The sequence below is a fragment of the Larimichthys crocea genome, chromosome XVII, assembly GCF_000972845.2.
Source record: "Larimichthys crocea isolate SSNF chromosome XVII, L_crocea_2.0, whole genome shotgun sequence".
Lineage (NCBI taxonomy): Eukaryota > Metazoa > Chordata > Actinopteri > Sciaenidae > Larimichthys > Larimichthys crocea.
This window is the reverse complement of record NC_040027.1, coordinates 29427418-29445920: the sequence shown is the minus strand read 5'-3', so window position 1 is coordinate 29445920 and position 18503 is coordinate 29427418. Positions and strand designations below refer to the sequence as shown.

The following is an 18503-nucleotide window of genomic DNA, read 5'->3' as shown; positions in this document are numbered from 1 at the left end:
TTACAATGATCGCCAATCTTTTTAATAGATCATAAATTTAACCCAATTGGATTATGCGAACCTACGAGTTTGGTCCCAGTTCTTCCTCTTTGCTAACTGGATTTTAGTTCTTCCATTCCTGATGATGAATTTTTACATTCTGGGGTATTGCGCAAATTCTTTCAGTGACCACTCTTTGTTTTTTTTTGTGTCTGGAAATGTAAAAATACCCCATCTCACCTTAAACTCATTAAAGTTAGAAAAGTCTAATAATTAAACCCTGAAACTCTTTATCCAAGATAGTTTAGGCATTAATGGGAGAGATTTTCAACTAACCCATTTTGTTGAAGATGCCTGAATATTATTTTTTACGCTGAAAATGTTGGACCATTAATAAAACATGCCCCCTGGACAACATTGAAGTCACGGGTCGTCCACCTTCCTGGATTAAAGAGGATCTGATGACAGTTGTTCAATACAGAGAGACAACGCATTGTAAAAAGCACCGCACAACAAAGGATCCTGCTGGTGGAACAATTATAAAGAGCTAAGGATAATGTACAAACCCATACTAGAAAATGCTAAAGCAAATTACTACAAAGGATACTGAGCACGCCTGATTTAAGACCCCAAACAATTTTGGAAGAGAATTAATAAGTATAACAAAAACCAACAGAACCCCAACTGTGCTTAGAATCAGGGTGATTAAAGTGTCAGTGAACCATTCTTCAATGCAAGCAGGCATTATCACATTTATGTCGCCTTTTTTCTACATTGGTAGCTCCCTCTCTTATTCCACTCTATCTTCCTCCCAAACTCCGAGCAAGTTGGATAGTTTTCCTTCTTTTCGAAACAAGCCACCAATAGAATGTCAGACGTGTGTGATTGCTGCATATCTCAACTCTGTTGCCAAGTGCTGGTCAAGCTGGTCTGGCGATTAAGTTTTTTAAAAAGGCCTCAGACTGTTTTTCATTTCCCCGTTCTGGGAGTTTCAAACTTTTCTGCTCATTGTAAAGTTCCCTTATCTTGGAAAGGTGCTAGAGGTAGACGCCGCCTCATAAAGTGAGGTGACCCACTGATCGATTAATAATTATAGACCGAATCTCAATATTAATACCATAACAAAAATATTTAAAATGTCTTTAACGAGTTATCCGCACATCTAATGACCATAAACATATCCATCGTCCTCCTCAATCTGGTTTCCGACACAACTTCTCGGACCAGCCACTGCCCTTCTAAAAGTTACTAATGGATTTTTTCCAGCTCATCAAAGCAATAAGCACACAGGGTGCTATATGTTATTGAATCTTACTAAAGCATTTTATGTTGTTGATCATATCTTCTTTTGGATAATATATGCCCCACTGTTCTTTTCCTGATTCTTTGTTATATTTTCAACTCTTTTTTTTGCCTCATGAAGTCAATGGTTTGCCTTCCAAGGTTGTCAGTCTATTTTAAGAGTTATGACTAAAAGCGTGCCACAAGGTTCATCCCTGGGCCCTTTACTATTCTCAATCAATCATCAATGATCTTCCCACAAAAACTTTTCTGACTGCAAAATTCACCTTAATAGTGATGACACGCGAATTACTCCTTCCAGCTCTATATACAACTCCAGATATCGGCATTCGCAATCTATTAAATCAACAATCAAATCAATCAAAATTCAAGCCAGTTCAAATGGTGTTCTTCAAAGATAAACTCAACTGAATAAGAAAAAAAAAATCATATGATATGGTATTTTGCATTTTGGCAATATAAGACCCCAGCGAAAATGAGATTGTACATCTCACAGGCATTTGATGAATAAATGACATATATATATATATGATCTATATAATATATATTATATATATATATATATTAAATATATATCTGATAATAGATAGAAAGTGTTACCTGGAGATCCTTTTCTTCATGACTGCTGAAGGAACACTCGGCTAATATTGACAGAGTTCTATATCCTATTGATACCTAAATTGTGTGTCCTTATGATGGCTGTTACATAAGCAACTGGCCATATACCCACGTTTCGTGCTACGTATTTAACTTAAGTATGCCAAAGAAATGGTGAGAGAAACCAATAAATCTAGACCAATCAAGATGAACATGAAAGACAGGTAAAACTTTTTTTTGATGCTGATTTAATTCAATTAATGATTTCATTGTAATCGATGTGACTTTGGACACAAATTGTGCCACTAGTAACTACATCATATCACAAGACAAGACCTAATCCAGACGAGAGCCGTACACCTCCACCTCACACAGACTCAGGAACTCAGGGGCCGTGTTCACTTGCGGTCATCATTCCCATCGATGGTGTTGTTTGCAAGGCCAAAGTCAAACAGTGAGTGTGGAGGTTTCTTGGAGGACCTAGTTCCCTCCTGACAATGAAACAAAAATCAGCATTGAGACCTGGACCTCTTTGAGGTCATCATGACAACAAAACCATGACATGTTGTAGGTTTTATTAATTCTCCTATGACTCTTATAAGAAGGCAGGATTAACCACCCTTCATAATACGATTCTTATCATTCATGTAATTGTTTCTATCATAATGTCTTGCCTTTAGATAAAGTGAGACTTTCTGCATAGTGTTCACATTTATTTATGTAAAAGCTCAAGTTCTCACCAGTTGGGGCACGGTACCCGTAGACTTCCACTTCACAGAGTGTGAGGTACTTATTTGAACCAGGTAGAGACAAAGTCACATAACGTCCACTTATATGAGGAAGAAAGGTCTTGGTGAAGGCTGGGTTGCCATGAAGGTCAACAATTTGACCAACCCTAAAAGAAAGAGAAAGCAGCACAGCCTCTGAGATGAACAGGGAATGACGTTACACGACTGAAATGATTCACAGACTGTCCTGATGGAAAGATTGATAAGTTGTAAACGGCTAACTGTCGTTAGCTTGGTCAGCAGTGTGGCTAACTGACTCAGCCCCGGGATGCAAGGAGCCAACCGGGGCTAAACAGGGGCAGAGGGGAGATGAGGATGATGATGAGGAAGATGCTTTTTTTTTTACTCACAATGAGTTATTCAAGCCATTGTTTTCCAAAGAGTCGCCGATGTGGATCTTCAGCCCGTTGATCCTGTCCTGACAGCAGTCTCCTCTGTTGACGATGGTGATGGAGGTGATGATGTTGTTGGAGTCCAGCAGGTCCACTCTCCACCAGGGGTCGGGCTTTCCACTTGTGTGGGTGCATGATCCATCGTGGAAGTTGGAGTCACGGTTTCCATCTATGGCATTGTAGGCAGCTGCAAATGTGTGATCATAACGGTCGGACTGAGTCGCTTTTCCACGCAGAGCCAGATTTTCTGTGAATGACAAAGTTGAAATACATTTAACAGCTGTAACGGTTTATTTGTGAAATATTCAGCTGATATCAGTGTTTCAAATGATAACACTCAACACAATACAACTAATGCTGGCAGAAAGTAACTTTCCACCACAACTCCAGATCTACATCCACGTCACTGTGTTTCTAATATTTACACATTGTACATTATTACACAATAGAAAGAAATTCATGAGACTGATGTTATGCATACACTCAGATCATACTTACCAAAGGTGCCAGATGCGCACGTCCCCATGGGGAGCAGCACGAGGAAAACATAGAGATTCATCATTCTGGTTAGAACAGACAGAAAAAATATAGACTTCTTATTCTGTTGGAAATGAATCATATTAAAATTGTGGAGGAGCGATAATAATGTTGGAGAAGGAATTGAAATGGTAAAAATTAACAGAGCTTTTGTTGTTTGATTTGAGTCATTGACTTCACACAGTGCAGATGTTGATACAATGACAATGCTGCTTCAATATATATAAAATAATTGTAATGTAAACTAAATTATAATGCAACTTAAACATGATGATGCTGCGGAACCTGAACGTGAACATTTTAATCCAAACCTCCTGAAACCATAATTGACTACCCCTGAAATACATCATTGGGATAACTGTGAATTTTAACCACATACATTAAAAACTTTAAAAATGCTGACAGTATGCTGAAATACTGAAGTAACAGAGAGCAGGACACAGAAATTAAAGTACCAAAGAAATGAAATGTGTTACCTGGAGATCCTGACAGAGCGAGCACTTTCTTCATGGACTCTGATGATTCGATGAAAAGGCTTCCACCTGTGCTCTTTATATACATCTCTTTCTTCGCCTCCAACCAATCAAAACTCCTCATACTCCTCTCCAGCAGTATCCAATTACGCAACACTGTTTCTGTATTTCACTTCCCTTCTTGTGAATGAAATGTCACAACCTCTGCAGACTACGCCCTGATTAAAACGGACCACAATGACTGGCTGCCATTTTGAAGAAGTGTAGATTGGTTGTGTTATGGAATTTTCTGTCCTAAGGTTACACAAGGTCACGTGGGGGCCTTAAGGTCCTTGGCAGTATTAATTGTTTGTCTTTGACTAGGTGCCAGTCTATCTCAACACTGTGGTGTCCAGGGTCACAGAGACCTGTTGCTGCCTTCATAGACATAATAGATAGCTTGTTGTTGACGGTCCAATCTGCGTAAACAGACATCTGTGTCTCCAGACTAGAACATGCTGACAATAACACCTCCATGGGTAAAGACATTCTCTGTGACTAATTCTGGGCGTGTAGTATTTGTGCTGTTATCTTGGGGTTTAAAGTCGATCCACCAGGATGAGTTGGGCAGAATGTGAGACCGACTCAGGCACTTCTGATGAACTTTGAGAGTGTCTCTAATTCTCCTTGGCCAAGCGTCAATAAATAATACAGCATCAGACATCAGAGGCCCCTGAACACTTTCTGAACTCCTGACCTCACCATTGACCTTTGACTTCAGCAATTTCTCCACAACAGGTTTGGCAGAGTCCAATATTTTTTTTTTTTAAGTTATTTCTTTGGCGTTATTGAGCTTTATTTGACAGAGACAGCTTGAAGAGTGACAGGAAATGTCACTAATCAGATGATCAGTGGTTCGATCTCCTCCAGTCTGCATGTCGAAGTGTCCTTGGGCAAAATACTGAACCCTAAATTGCTCCCGAAGGCTGTGCCATTGGTGAATGCGTATGAATGGTTAGCAGTTCCTCAAAGTGATGCCATCAGTGTATGAATGTGTCTGAATGGGTGAATGAGATATGTAGCATAAGGTTGGAAGACTAGAAAGGATTTATAAGTACTATAGTAATATAAATACAGTCCATTTACCATTTACACCCTGGGCTGCCTTTGCTCTACTGACTGAGCTAAACAACACCCTCTTGCAACTCTCCCACACACAGATTTCTGCTGATTTTGGAAAGACTGATCTTCATTTCTCAAGATCTAAAGTCACAAGTTCAACACAACTCGACTTACACAAGCCTCTTGTTGACATGTGAATGGATTTAGTGACTCACCTCTGATGTGAGCACCATGCTGGTGTTAGATGAGATCAAACCCTATATAACTATATATAACCGAGGTCAGTTGGCTTTGCCAAAGAAATTGGTGAGAACCAATAAATCTAGACCAATCAAGATGAACATGAAAAGGACAGTAAACTTTTTTTTGATGCTGATTTAATTCAATTTAATGGTTTCATTGTAATCGATGTGACTTTGGACACAAATTGTGCCACTAGTAACTACATCATATAACAAGACAAGACCTAATCCAGACGAGAGCCGTACACCTCCACCTCACAGACTCAGGAACTCAGGGGCCGTGTTCACTTGCGGTCATCATTCCCATCGATGGCAGTGAGTGTGGCGTTTCCTTGGAGCGCCAAGTTCTCTCCTGACAATGAAACAAAAATCAGCATTGAGACCTGGACCTCTTTGAGGTTATCATGACAACAAAACCATGACATGTTGTAGGTTTTATTAATTCTCCTATGACTCTTATAAGAAGGCAGGATTAACCACCCTTCATAATACGATTCTTATCATTCATGTAATTGTTTCTATCATAATGTCTTGCCTTTAGATAAAGTGAGACTTTCTGCATAGTGTTCACATTTATTTATGTAAAAGCTCAAGTTCTCACCAGTTCAGGCACGGTACCCGTAGACTTCCACTTCACAGAGTGTGAGGTACTTAGCGAAACCAGGAAGCAGCAAAGTCACATAACGCCCCTTAATAGGAGGACTGAAGGTCTTGGTGAAGGTTGGGCTGCCATGAACAATTTGACCAACCCTAAAAGAAAGAGAACGCAGCACAGCCTCTGAGATGAACAGGGAATAACGTTACACGACTGAAATGATTCACAGACTGTCCTGATGGAAAGATTGATAAGTTGTAAACGGCTAACTGTCGTTAGCTTGGTCAGCAGTGTGGCTGTAACTGACTCAGCCCCGGGATGCAAGGAGCCAACCGGGGCTAAACAGGGGCAGAGGGGAGATGAGGATGATGATGAGGAAGATGCTTTTTTTTTTACTCACAATGGGTTATTTAAGCCATTGTTGTCCAAAGAGTTGCCGGTGTGGATCCTCAGCCCGTTAATCCTTTCCTGACAGCAGTCTACTCTGTTATAGATGGTGATGGAGGTGATGATGTAGGAGTCCAGCAGGTCCAGTCTCCACCAGGGGTCGGACTTTCCACTTGTGTGGGTGCATGATCCAGCAGCGAAGTTGGAGTCACGGTTTCCATCTATGGCATTGTAGGCAGCTGAAAATACGTGATTATAACTGTCGGACTGAGTCGCGTTTCCACGCAGAGCCACATTTTCTGTGAATGACAAAGTTGAAATACATTTAACAGCTGTAACGGTTTATTTGTGAAATATTCAGCTGATCAAAATCACCAGGCATTCAATAGTGAGTTATTATTTCGTCTGAACTAGACATGTTACTATTTCACCGGCATTAGGCTGGTGGCTGGAGCTCACTTTGCCATCTAAGGGGAACACAGCAGTAAGTTTATAAACTGTTTGTGCATATTGTTAGGATGAAAGTACAATATTACAATAGTACAGTTCCCTCTATCGTACATGGCCTGTTGTTGATCTGTCATGTTTGTTACTTGTTAAAGGAACAATGGATCGTAACGCTGACATCTAGTGGTTAAAAATTGGTACTGTGGTTTAAATTCAAAATACACAAGAGTCATTTGACTCTGAAGCTTACCAAAATGTTTTTTTTTTTTTCATGAACCAGTTTCTACGTCTGAGTCCATTTGCTTGCTAGTTTGATATCTGGCAACCCGGAGCATCGACATGTGCAGTGTGCGGGATCAGAACGGATCACACAGGACAAAACACAAACAGACCTGATTTCAAAAGAAGAACCATACTGACTGTAGTATTGTTGTCAAGAAGCTCGTATTTAAGTTGAGCATGTTTCCTTAATCTCTGATGACATATCATGGTCATTTTATGATTTAATACAGTAACTATCTGACATATTGTTCCTTTTACATGTTACACTGAAAGCACAGATAGACGTTCATAGTCATGATTCTCATAACAAGTATATAACTATATAAAACCGAGGTCGCTCGGCTATATGGACAGAGTTTATGTCCTATTTTGATACTAAGTTGTGTGTACTTATGATGGCTGTTATCATTAGCAATGGCATAGATACCAACGTTTCGTGCTAATATAGTAGAGAAAGAATAGTAAGGAATTGCCAGAGAAATATGGTGAGAACCATAAATCTAGCCAATCAAGATGAACATTAAAAGACAGTAGACTTTTTTTTATGCTGATTTAATTCACTTTATGGTTCTTGTAATCGATGTAACTTGGACACAAATTGTGCCACAGTAACTAACTCAAATCACAAACAAGACCTACCAGACGAAGCGCCGTACACCTCAACCTCACATACTCAGGAACTGCAGGGGCCGTGAAACACAAAAATCAGCATTGAGACCTGGACTTCTTTGAGGTTATCAGACAACAAAACCATGACATGTTGTAGTTTTATTAATTCTCCATACTCTATAAGAAGGCAGGATTAACCACCCTTCATAATACGATTCTTATCATTCATGTATTTGTTTCTATCATATGTCTTGCCTTTAGATAAAGTGAGACTTTCTGCATAGTGTCACATTTATTTATGTAAAAGCTCAAGTTCTCACCAGTTGGGGCACGGTACCCGTAGACTTCCACTTCACAGAGTGTGAGGTACTTCTTTAAACCAGGTAGAAGCAAAGTCACATAACGTCCCTCCACATGAGGAGTGAACGTCTTGTTGAAGGTTGGGTTGCCATGAACAATTTGACCAACCCTAAAAGAAAGAGAAAGCAGCACAGCCTCGGAGAGGAACAGGAATAACGTTACACGACGAAATGATTCACAGACTGTCCGGATGGAAAGATTGAAAAGTTGTAAACGGCTAACTGTCGTTAGCTGGTCACAGTGTGGCTGTAACTGACTCACCCGGGATGCAAGGAGCCAACGGGGCTAAACAGGGGCAGAGGGGAGATGAGGATGATGATGAGGAAATGCTTTTTTTTTTTACTCACAATGGTTATTCAAGCCATTGTTGTCCAAAATTGCCGAGTGGTGATCTTCAGCCCGTTGATCCTTCCTGACAGCATTCTCCTCTGTTATAGATGGTGATGGAGTGTGATGTGTGAGTCCAGCAGTCACTCTCACCCGGGTTGGCGTGTCCCACTTGTGTGGGTGCATATCCATCGTGGAAGTTGGGCCCGGTTTCCATCTATGGCATGTAGGCAGCTCCAGTGCGTGTAATAACGTCGGACTGAGTCGCTTTTCCACGGAGCACAGATTTTCTGTGAATGCAGTGTTGAAATACATTTAACAGCGGTAACGGTTTATTTGTGAAATATTCAGCTGATATCAGTGTTCAAATGATAACACTCAACACAAACAACTAATGCTGGCAGAAAGTACTTTCCACCACAACTCCAGATCCATCCATGTCATGTTTTCTAATATTTAACACATTGTACATTATTACACAATGAAAGAAATTCATAGACGATACAGTCAGATCATACTTACCAAAGTGGCCAGTGAGCACGTCCCCAGGAGGAGCAGCAGGAGAAAACACAGAGATTCATCATTCTGTTTAGAACAGAAACAGAAAAATATAGACTTCTTATTCTGTTGGAAATTAATCATATTAAATTGTGGAGAGGCGAATAATGTGTGATGTGACAAAGGAGATTCAAGGAATTAGAATGGTAAAAATTAACAGAGCTTTCGTTGTTTGATTTGAGTCATTGACTTCACACAGTGCAGATGTTGATACAATGACAATGCTGCTTCAATATATAAAAATAATTGTAATGTAAACTAATATATAATTGCAACTTAAACTGATGATGGCTCGGAACCTGAACGTGAGCATTTATCCGAACCTCCTGAAACCATAATTGACACCCCTGAAATACATCATTGGGATAACTGTGAATTTTAAACACATACATTAAAAACTTTAAAATGCTGACAGTATGCTGAAATACTGAAGTAACAGAGAGCAGGACACAGAAATTAAAGTACCAAAGAAATGAAATGTGTTACTGGAGATCCTGACGAGCGAGCACTTTCTTCATGGACTCTGATGATTCGATGAAAAGGCTTCCACCTGTGCCTCTTTACATACATCTCTTTCTTCACCTCCAACCAATCAAAACTTTGTTTATACTCCTCTCCAGCAGTATCCAATTACGCAACACTGTTTCTGTATTTCACTTCCCTTTTTGCGAATGAAATATCACAACCTCTGCAGGCTACACCCTGATTAAAATGGACCACAATGACTGGCTGCCATTTTGAAGAAGTGTAGATTGGTTGTGTTATGGAATTTTCTGTCCCAGTAACACAAGGTCCCGTGTGGGCCTTGAGGTCCTCAGCAGTATTAGTTGTTTGGCTTGGTTGGGAACAGTAGGTGCCAGTCTATATCAACACTGTGGGGTCCAGGTCACAGAGACCTGTTGCTGCCTTCATAGACATAATATAGCTTGTTGTTGACGGTCCAATCTGTGTAAAACAACATCGTGTCTCCAGACTAGAATATGCTGACAATAACACCTCCATGGGTAAAGACATTCCTTGTACTATTCTGGGCGTGTAGTATTTGTGTGTTATCTTGGGGTTTAAAGTCGATCCACCAGGATGAGTTGGGCAGAATGTGAGACCAACTCAGGCCCTTTGATGAACTTTGAGAGTGTCTCTAATCTCTCTTGGCCAAGCGTCAATAAATAATACAGCATAAGACATCAGAGGCCCCTGAACACTTTCTGAACTCCTGACCTCACCATTGACCTTTGACTTCAGCAATTTCTCCACAACAGGTTGGGCAGAGTCCAATTTTTTTTAAAGTTATTTCTTTGGCGTTATTGAGCTTTATTTGACAGAGACAGCTTGAAGAGTGACAGGAAATGTCACTAATCAGATGATCGGTGGTTCGATCCCCTGCAGTCTGCATGTCGAAGTGTCCTTGGGCAAAATACTGAACCCTAAATTGCTCCCGAAGGCTGTGCCATCGGTGAATGCGTATGAATGGTTAGCAGTTCCTCAAACTGATGCCATCAGTGTATGAATGTGTCTGAATGGGTGAATGAGATATGTAGCATAAGGTTGGAAGACTAGAAAGGCTTTATAAGTACTACAGTAATATAAGTACAGTCCATTTACCATTTACACCCTGGGCTGCCTTTGCTCTACTGACTGAGCTAAACAACACCCTCTTGCAACTCTCCCACACACAGATTTCTGCTTATTTTGCAAAGCCTGATCTTCGTTTCTCAAGATCTAAAGTCACAAGTTCAACACAACTCGACTTACACAAGCCTCTTGTTGACATCTAGCACGTGAATGGATTTAGTGACTCACCTTTGATGTGAGCACCATACTGGTGTTAGATGAGATCAAACCCTTTCCCTTTGCGCTGCACATAGGTAAAGGGTGCAGTTCCTCAAACGTCCACTTGAGGCTGGCTCCAGAAGTGAGTCAGTCTCCATAAGTGTCAAATGTCCAACTTCACAGCAGAAATAAACATGTTTACAGCCTGGTACAGAAACAGTTTTGGTCTCTGTAGCTAATTTCCCCATTCATGACAACTGTACTGAGGGTGAATTTCTATAGAACAGGCGGCTTGTTTGAGCCATAGACATATATACACAGACATATATACATAGACATATATACATAGACATATATACACAGACATATATACATAGACGCCTCATTGAGCAGGTTGGTCCGTTGCTGCGATACGTTAACGCGTCCGCCATATTGGATGTGGCAGATCTGCCCGTAAACTAATACAAGGAAATGGACTGAACTTCATAAAGCGCCTTTCTATAAAGTTCTTTAAGTTAATGCCTCTTATACACCCATTCACACACACACTAATATATCTGGGAAACAAACAGGCACCAAAAACAACGTATGTAACTTTTAAAGTGATGATTCTAAATGTTTACTCCTTATGTAAGCACCAAACCAACGTATGTATTTTTCTAATGCTGAGTGTTTACAGCTACTAATGTGTGTAACACTGTTACTGTGATGATAAATATTGAAATATTTATATTTAACATTTGATATGTGTCTATAATAACCAGATCCTGAAATGTAGATGTGACATGAGGGTTTTCTGAATAAAGAGCACTAACGTGTACATTTAACTGATTTTGATTAATCGTATATATATTAAGGCATGCCGTTCAGGAAATTAAAACTTTGAATATATGGAGTGAACCTTGAATATACTGAATGAAGTCTGAATATATTGAATGAAACTTTGAATATATGGAATGAAACCTTGAATATATGGAATTAAACTTTGAATATATTGAATGAAACTTGACTGACGTCAGACTTCACGGCATCTTGTGTAGCGTGTGGATGCTCTTGCTAAAAGTGAGTGACAACGAGTCAGTCCACTGATAATCTCGTTGCAGCAATATTAAACTATGAGGACATCATTAACACTGCGTGTACGGAAAATCCTACACAAGAAAAAGCCCAAGACACTGTATGGTTAGCTTGATATAGTTTCCAGGTGAATTAATGAAGGTAAAACACAGTGAATAGCCGTGCGTAATGGCACTGCTCTTCTCTGGGACTGGAGAAGCTGCTGCGGCTACAGGGATTAGACTTTATTTGACTGTCATTTGTTTGAATGAGTCCAAGAACCAAGGAGAGAACAGGATGTTTCTGAATCGTAAGTTATATGTTTTTGTAATGTGATTTCATATCTTTTTGCACATTTGAACGTTGACTAATGGTGTACAGGTCTTGCCATTTGTTGTAATGATTCAAGCGTGCATGTAGTGTGTTTCTATACTGGCTATTAAAAGCAGCGTTTATAAATTTAAGTAAGGTAAACGTCATAAAGCTATTCCCATTACACCAGTAACATATAAGCTCAGGTAGTAATGTTTTCTCCACAACTGTACAGCTGTTCAAAATCACCAGGCACTCAATAGTGAGTTATTATTTCGTCTGAACTAGACATGCTACTATTTCACCACCATTAGGCTGGTGGCTGGAGCTCACTTTGCCATCTAAGAGGAACACAGCAGTAAGTATATAAACTGTTTGTGCATATTGTTAGGATGAAAGTACAATATTACATTAGTACAGTTCCCTCTATCGTACATGGCCTACTGTTGATCTGTCATGTTTGTTACTTGTTAAAGGAACAATGGATTGTAACGCTGACATCTAGTGGTTAAAAATTGGTACTGTGGTTTAAATTCAAAATACACAAGAGTCATTTGACTCTGAAGCTTACCAAAATGTTTTTTGTTTTGTTTCCATGAACCAGCTTCTACGTCTGAGTCCATTTGCTTGCTAGTTAGTTAGTAGCTAGATATCTGGCAACCTGGAGCATCAACATGTGCAGTGTGCGGGATCAGATCGGATCACACAGGACAAAACACAAACAGACCTGATTTCAAAAGAAGAAACATACTGACTGTAGTATTGTTGTCAAGAAGCTCGTATTTAAGTTGAGCATGCAAGGAGCCAACCGGGGCTAAACAGGGGCAGAGGGGAGATGAGGATGATGATGAGAAAGATGCTTTTTTTTACTCACAATGGGTTATTCAAGCCACTGTTGTCCAAAGAGTTGCCGATGTGGATCCTCAGCCCGTTGATCCTTTCCTGTGTAACGGGTGTGTGTTCGGGCATGAAGGAAGACGACTCAAGATGCTGCTTTCTTGTATTTATCCTGCAGAAGACATCAACATAGATTATAAATCTTCTGTCTCCTCCTTCCTACACCTCTGCTCCCTCATCAGAACATAACGGGACTGTCAGGGCAGAAGTTTAAAATGTTTACAGAAAAACATTTCATAGAAAAACGATATATATATATCTACAAACAAGAAAACAATGTGGCAAAATGAACACAGAGCGTGGCGTGAAGTCAGTACTCGAGTTGAGGGGGGATGGGGTGGCATCCCCCCTGGGGGAAAAATGGTCAAAATCATCCCTCTTCTAAAATGGTCATCCCTTCTTCCATCCCTTATGGCATTTTATCAATGCATGTGAAAATTACTTATATTTAACACTGGAAATAGAATTACCATTCGACATTTAGGGGGGCTTTATGATAATCAGTCTATTACCTATGTCAGCGGTTTTCAAAGTGTGAGGCGCGCCTCCCTTGGGGGGCGCCAGAGGACTTCAGGGGAGGCGCGGCGGGGGAAAAAATAAAAATATATCTTACAAAGATATGTGTCTCATCACTGTGCGATGAAAACTCGGCGAGCTAGCCCCCAAAGAGTAGCAACAAAAATCCACAAAACGACACAGTATGTCCAGCGCGAAGAAACGCTGCTAATGTCTCCTGCTATGTCTCTGCTTTAGTTTGAATCAGTCACGAAGCTCCTGGTTGTTACATAAAGACAAAGAGGCTTTGACAGTGAAGTGAGACCTCTTGCTGCGATATACTACCTTTGGGTTTACTTCATTCTGGATCGTCATTGGTGGGTCAAAGGTGAATGTGGGCGGTACTAATAGATTCTCCTGACTCTGATTGGTCGACAGGTGACAGGTGTCAATCATCCACACTCTGTGTTGTTTTAGCCTTAGCAGCACCGCTAGCTGCTACCTGCTGCTTCATATTCTTTAATACCGCTTGTTTCAAACATCGCGTCGTCTTAAAACTCGAAGTCTTCTTTCCTCCTCCTTAAATTGTGTTTTTTTAAGTGAAGATTTTTTTTAACAAAAATGTGTTTAAATGTATTTAAATGTGTTTAAAAACACACAAAGATGTTAAAAACATACACAAAGTTGTGTTTAAAAAAATATTTGAGCACATTCACAAATAAAGATATTTAAAATGTTTTTACAAATATGTTTAAAAAAGATGTGAATGACATGATGTCCATAGTTAAGTGGTTATTGTTTCTTTCCGATAAATAGTATTGTCTTGTGCAGGCCATGCAACTGAGAATGCAAGCTATGAATCAGATGGGATTTAGGATTTGCCATGTCTAGCAAGTCACCCTAAAATTGACTAGAATGCAGGAAACTATATCTAAGAAATACAAAATTTACTACTGGGTGAAGTAACAAAAATCATAATCCAGAAAGAAAAACACATACCTGCAGAAGACATGAACACAGATGATAAATCTTCTGTCTCCTAAACACGCACACATCATGCTAAGCTAATGCTACATGAGTTACAGACTGCACGAACAAATCGCGCCAAAAACGCCAAACTAAAAACATCCATAACTCTTATATTAACGGTACAAAGCAACACAAAACTACTTGGTAGCAGAAATAATATAACAGAGAATAATATTCACCGAATATTTCAACGTAAATTACGACGTTTTCACAGAAAATAACACAATATTACCGCTGTATTTTCCACACAACTTACCCTCATCAGAACATAACCGGACTGAGGGCAGAGGGGCGGGGCTACAGAAGCCCAGGAGGAACGAAAAGGGCGGAGTGCAGGAGGTGAACAACACTTGGAAAATGTATAAAATAGTGGTAAATGAAGATAACTCATAGAGATCAAATTCACAAATACTCAAAATAATCATACAATGATAAATAAAACTTACAAATACAAACTCAAAATATGAACTAATAAAGTGCATCTCTAACTCTGTTACACCCACCCCCACTGAATTTTATCGAATATGAGAACTACACAGTCTACACCATAGAGAAGACTACCAGTTCACAAATTACCAGGGGCCATAAACAAGAAAACTAACACCAAATGTATCCCTTAAGGATGAAGTGGCATGAGAGCAGCCCTTATCTCTCAATCCAGCAACTGGTAACAGGGTGCCTTATACACCCGACAAGACCAATGATAAATAAAACTTACAAATACAAACTCAAAATATGAACTAATAAAGTGCATTTCTAACTCTGTTACACCTGACAGCAGTCCCCTCTCTTATAGATGGTGATGGAGGTGATGATGTAGGAGTCCAGCAGGTCCACTCTCCACCAGGGGTTGGGCTTTCCACTTGTGTGGGTGCATGATCCATCGTGGAAGTTGGAGTTACAGTTTCCATCTATGGCATTGTAGGCAGCTGAAAATGTGTGATTATAACAGTCAGACTGGGTCGCTTTTCCGCGCAGAGCTAGATTTTCTGTGAATGACAAAGTTGAAATACATTTAACAGCTGTAACGGTTTATTTGTGAAATATTCAGCTGATATCAGTGTTTCAAATGATAACACTCAACAGAATACAACTAATGCTGGCAGAAAGTAACTTTCCACCACAACTCCAGACCTACATCCATGTCACTGTGTTTCTAATATTTACACATTGTACATTATTACACAATAGACGCGTAAATATCTCAGGACGTTTAATTGCACTCCTTGACCCTTTTTTTTTTTTTTTTTGGCCTCGACGCTAACTCCAGTCGTAGCGATCATGAGGCCTGTGAAATGAGTGCCACAGACAGCGGTGGAAGGGCCGGGATGTCTCTACGGAGTGAAATGTCCCACAAAACGGTCACTTACGCTGACCGCGGGCATGTATAATAGCGTACTTGCGGAGGTCCGTCCGTCGGCTTACGGCCATACCAACCCTGAAACACGCGCCGACTCGTCCGATCTCGGAGCTAAGCAGGGTCGGGCCTGGTTAGTACTTGGATGGGAGACCGCCTGGGAATACCAGGTGCTGTAAGCTTTTTCACTCCTCTTTGCAGAGGAACGCGGCTTCAGTGGACATGCAGCGCTCAGAACGCAGCAGCTTGTCACGGCCAGACACTTAAATACTCAGACTTTATTGCACTCTTGACCCTTTTTTTTTTTTTTTTTTGGCCTCCGACGCTTAACTCCAGTCTGTAGCTGAGCATGAGGCCTGTGAAATGAGTGCACAGACAGCGTGGAAGGGCCGGGATGTCTCTACGGATGGAAATGGCCACAAACGTCCGCTACGCTGACCGCGGGCATGTATAAGTAGCGTACTACTTGCGGAGGTCCTGTCGGCTTACGTGACGGCCATACCACCCTGAACACGCCCGACTCGTCCGATCAGGAAGCTAAGCAGGGGTCGGGCCTGGTTAGTACTTGGATGGGAGACCGCCTGGGATACCAGGTGCTGTAAGCTTTTTCACTCCTCTTTGCAGAGGACGCTGCTTCAGTGGACTGCAGCGCTCAGAAAACGCAGCAGCTTGTCACGCCAGACGCTTAAATATCTCCAGACGTTTATGCGCTCCTTGACCTTTTTTTTTTTTTTTTTTTGGCCTCCGACGCTTAACTCCAGTCTGTAGGCTGATCATGAGGCCTGTGAATGAGGGCCACAGACAGCGGTGGAAGGGCCGGGATGTCGCTACGGATGGAAATGTCCACAACGGTCGCTACGCTGACCGCGGGCATGTATAAGTGCGTACTTGCGGAGGTCTGTCGGCTACGGCATACAACCCTGAACACCCCGATCTCGTCCGATCCCGGAAGCTAAGCAGGGTCGGGCCTGGTTAGTACTTGGATGGGAGACCCGCCTGGGAAATACCAGGTGCTGTAAGCTTTTTCACTCCTCTTGCAGAGGACGCGGCTTCAGTGGACATGCAGCGCCAGAAACGCAGCAGCTTGTCACGCCAGACCTAAATATCTCAGACGTTTATTGCACTCCTTGACCTTTTTTTTTTTTTTTTTGGCCACCGACGCTTAACTCCAGTCTGTAGCTGATCAGGAGGCCTGTGAATGAGTGCCACAGACACGGTGGAAGGCGGAGTCCTCTACGGATGGAAATGTCCACAAACGGTCGCTACGCGGACCGCGGGCAATGTAATAAGTACGTACTGCGGAGGTCCTGTCGGCTTACGGCCATACACCCTGAACAACGCCCGATCTCGTCCGATCTCGGAAGCTAAGCAGGTCGGGCAAGGTTAGTATTGGATGGGAGACGCCTGGGAAATACCAGGTGCTGTAAGCTTTTTCACTCCTCTTGCAGAGGACGCTGCGTCATGTGTGGACATGACAAGCGTCAGAAACGCAGCAGCTTGTCACGCCAGACCGCTTAATAGTCTCAGACGTTTAATTGCACTCCTTGAACCCTTTTTTTTTTTTTTGTTTGGCCTCCCGACGCTTAACTCCAGTCTGTAGCTGATCATGAGGCCTGTGAAATGAGTGCCACAGACAGCGGTGGAAGGGCCGGGATGTCTCTACGGATGGAAAGTCCACAAACGGTGCGCTACGCTGACCGCGGCGCCATGGATAGTAGCGTACTTGCAGAGGTCCGTCGGCTTACGGCCATACCAACCTGAACACGCCCGATCTCGGAAGCTAAGCAGGGTCGGGCCTGGTGAGTACTTGGATGGGAGACCGCCCTGGAAACCAGTGCTGTAAGCTTTTCACTCCTCTTTGCAGAGGAACGCTGCTTCAGTGGACATGCAGCGCTCAGAAACGCAGCAGCTTGTCACGGCAAGACGCTTAAATATCTCAAGACGTTTATTGCACCTCCTGACCCTTTTTTTTTTTTTTTTGGCCACCCGACGCTTAAACTCCAGTCTGTAGCTGATCATGAGGCCTGTGAAATGGATTGCCACAGACAGGTGGAAGGGCCGGGATGTCTCTACGGATGGAAATGTCCACAAACGTCGACAACGCGAACCGCGGGCCTGTATAAGTAAGCGTACTTGCGGAGGTCCTGTCAGGCTACGGCATAACCACCCTGAACACGCCAATCTCGTCCGATCTGGGAAGCTAAGCAGGGTAGGGCCTGGTTAGTAACTTAGGGGAGACCCGACCTGGGAATAACCAGGTGCTGTAACTTTTTCACTCCTCTTTGGCAAGGACGCTGCTGTGGACAAGGCTCAGCGCCGTCTCCAAGGCGGTGCCAGCGTGGTCTTATTACCTTGGTGCACACAGGTGAATTTCAGAACACGGATTCTGGTAAAGCTTCGCACGCACCGAAAGGTGGAGGCCCGCGGAGTAGCATAACGTCATAACATTGACCTTTAGTGGGGTTTACTGCTCAGTAATGAGCACTATATTTTTTTACAGGAGGAAGGGAGAATCCACAAGTGGTAAAACGCCCCGAGCCGGCGTTCCTCCCCCTGTCCTTTAACAAAAGCAAACGAATTTAGAAAATGTCCCCCCTACCAGCCTCAGTAA

General features: G+C 41.9%; 1 protein-coding gene and 4 pseudogenes across 1 annotated transcript; 4 read left to right on the top strand and 1 right to left on the bottom strand.

The window, feature by feature from the left end:
• Nucleotides 1-2618: 2618 nt before the first annotated feature.
• On the bottom strand, nucleotides 2619-15966 carry LOC113748001 (uncharacterized; the record flags this gene model as incomplete). The annotated part of the gene is given in 12 exon segments (XM_027290255.1): nucleotides 2619-2773; nucleotides 3017-3305; nucleotides 3557-3621; nucleotides 4072-4173; nucleotides 5700-5763; nucleotides 5965-6161; nucleotides 6407-6692; nucleotides 8052-8273; nucleotides 8439-8635; nucleotides 12989-13056; nucleotides 15307-15524; nucleotides 15906-15966. Coding segments are annotated over 12 exon segments (1924 nt in total), but the record flags the coding sequence as incomplete, so codon positions are not given.
• On the top strand, nucleotides 15955-16074 carry LOC113748094 (uncharacterized; annotated as a pseudogene).
• Nucleotides 16075-16795: 721 nt separating this feature from the next.
• LOC113748102 (uncharacterized) lies at nucleotides 16796-16914 on the top strand (annotated as a pseudogene).
• A 291-nt stretch (nucleotides 16915-17205) lies between these two features.
• On the top strand, nucleotides 17206-17322 carry LOC113748099 (uncharacterized; annotated as a pseudogene).
• Nucleotides 17323-17631: 309 nt separating this feature from the next.
• Nucleotides 17632-17738, top strand: LOC113748098 (uncharacterized; annotated as a pseudogene).
• Nucleotides 17739-18503: the final 765 nt, after the last annotated feature.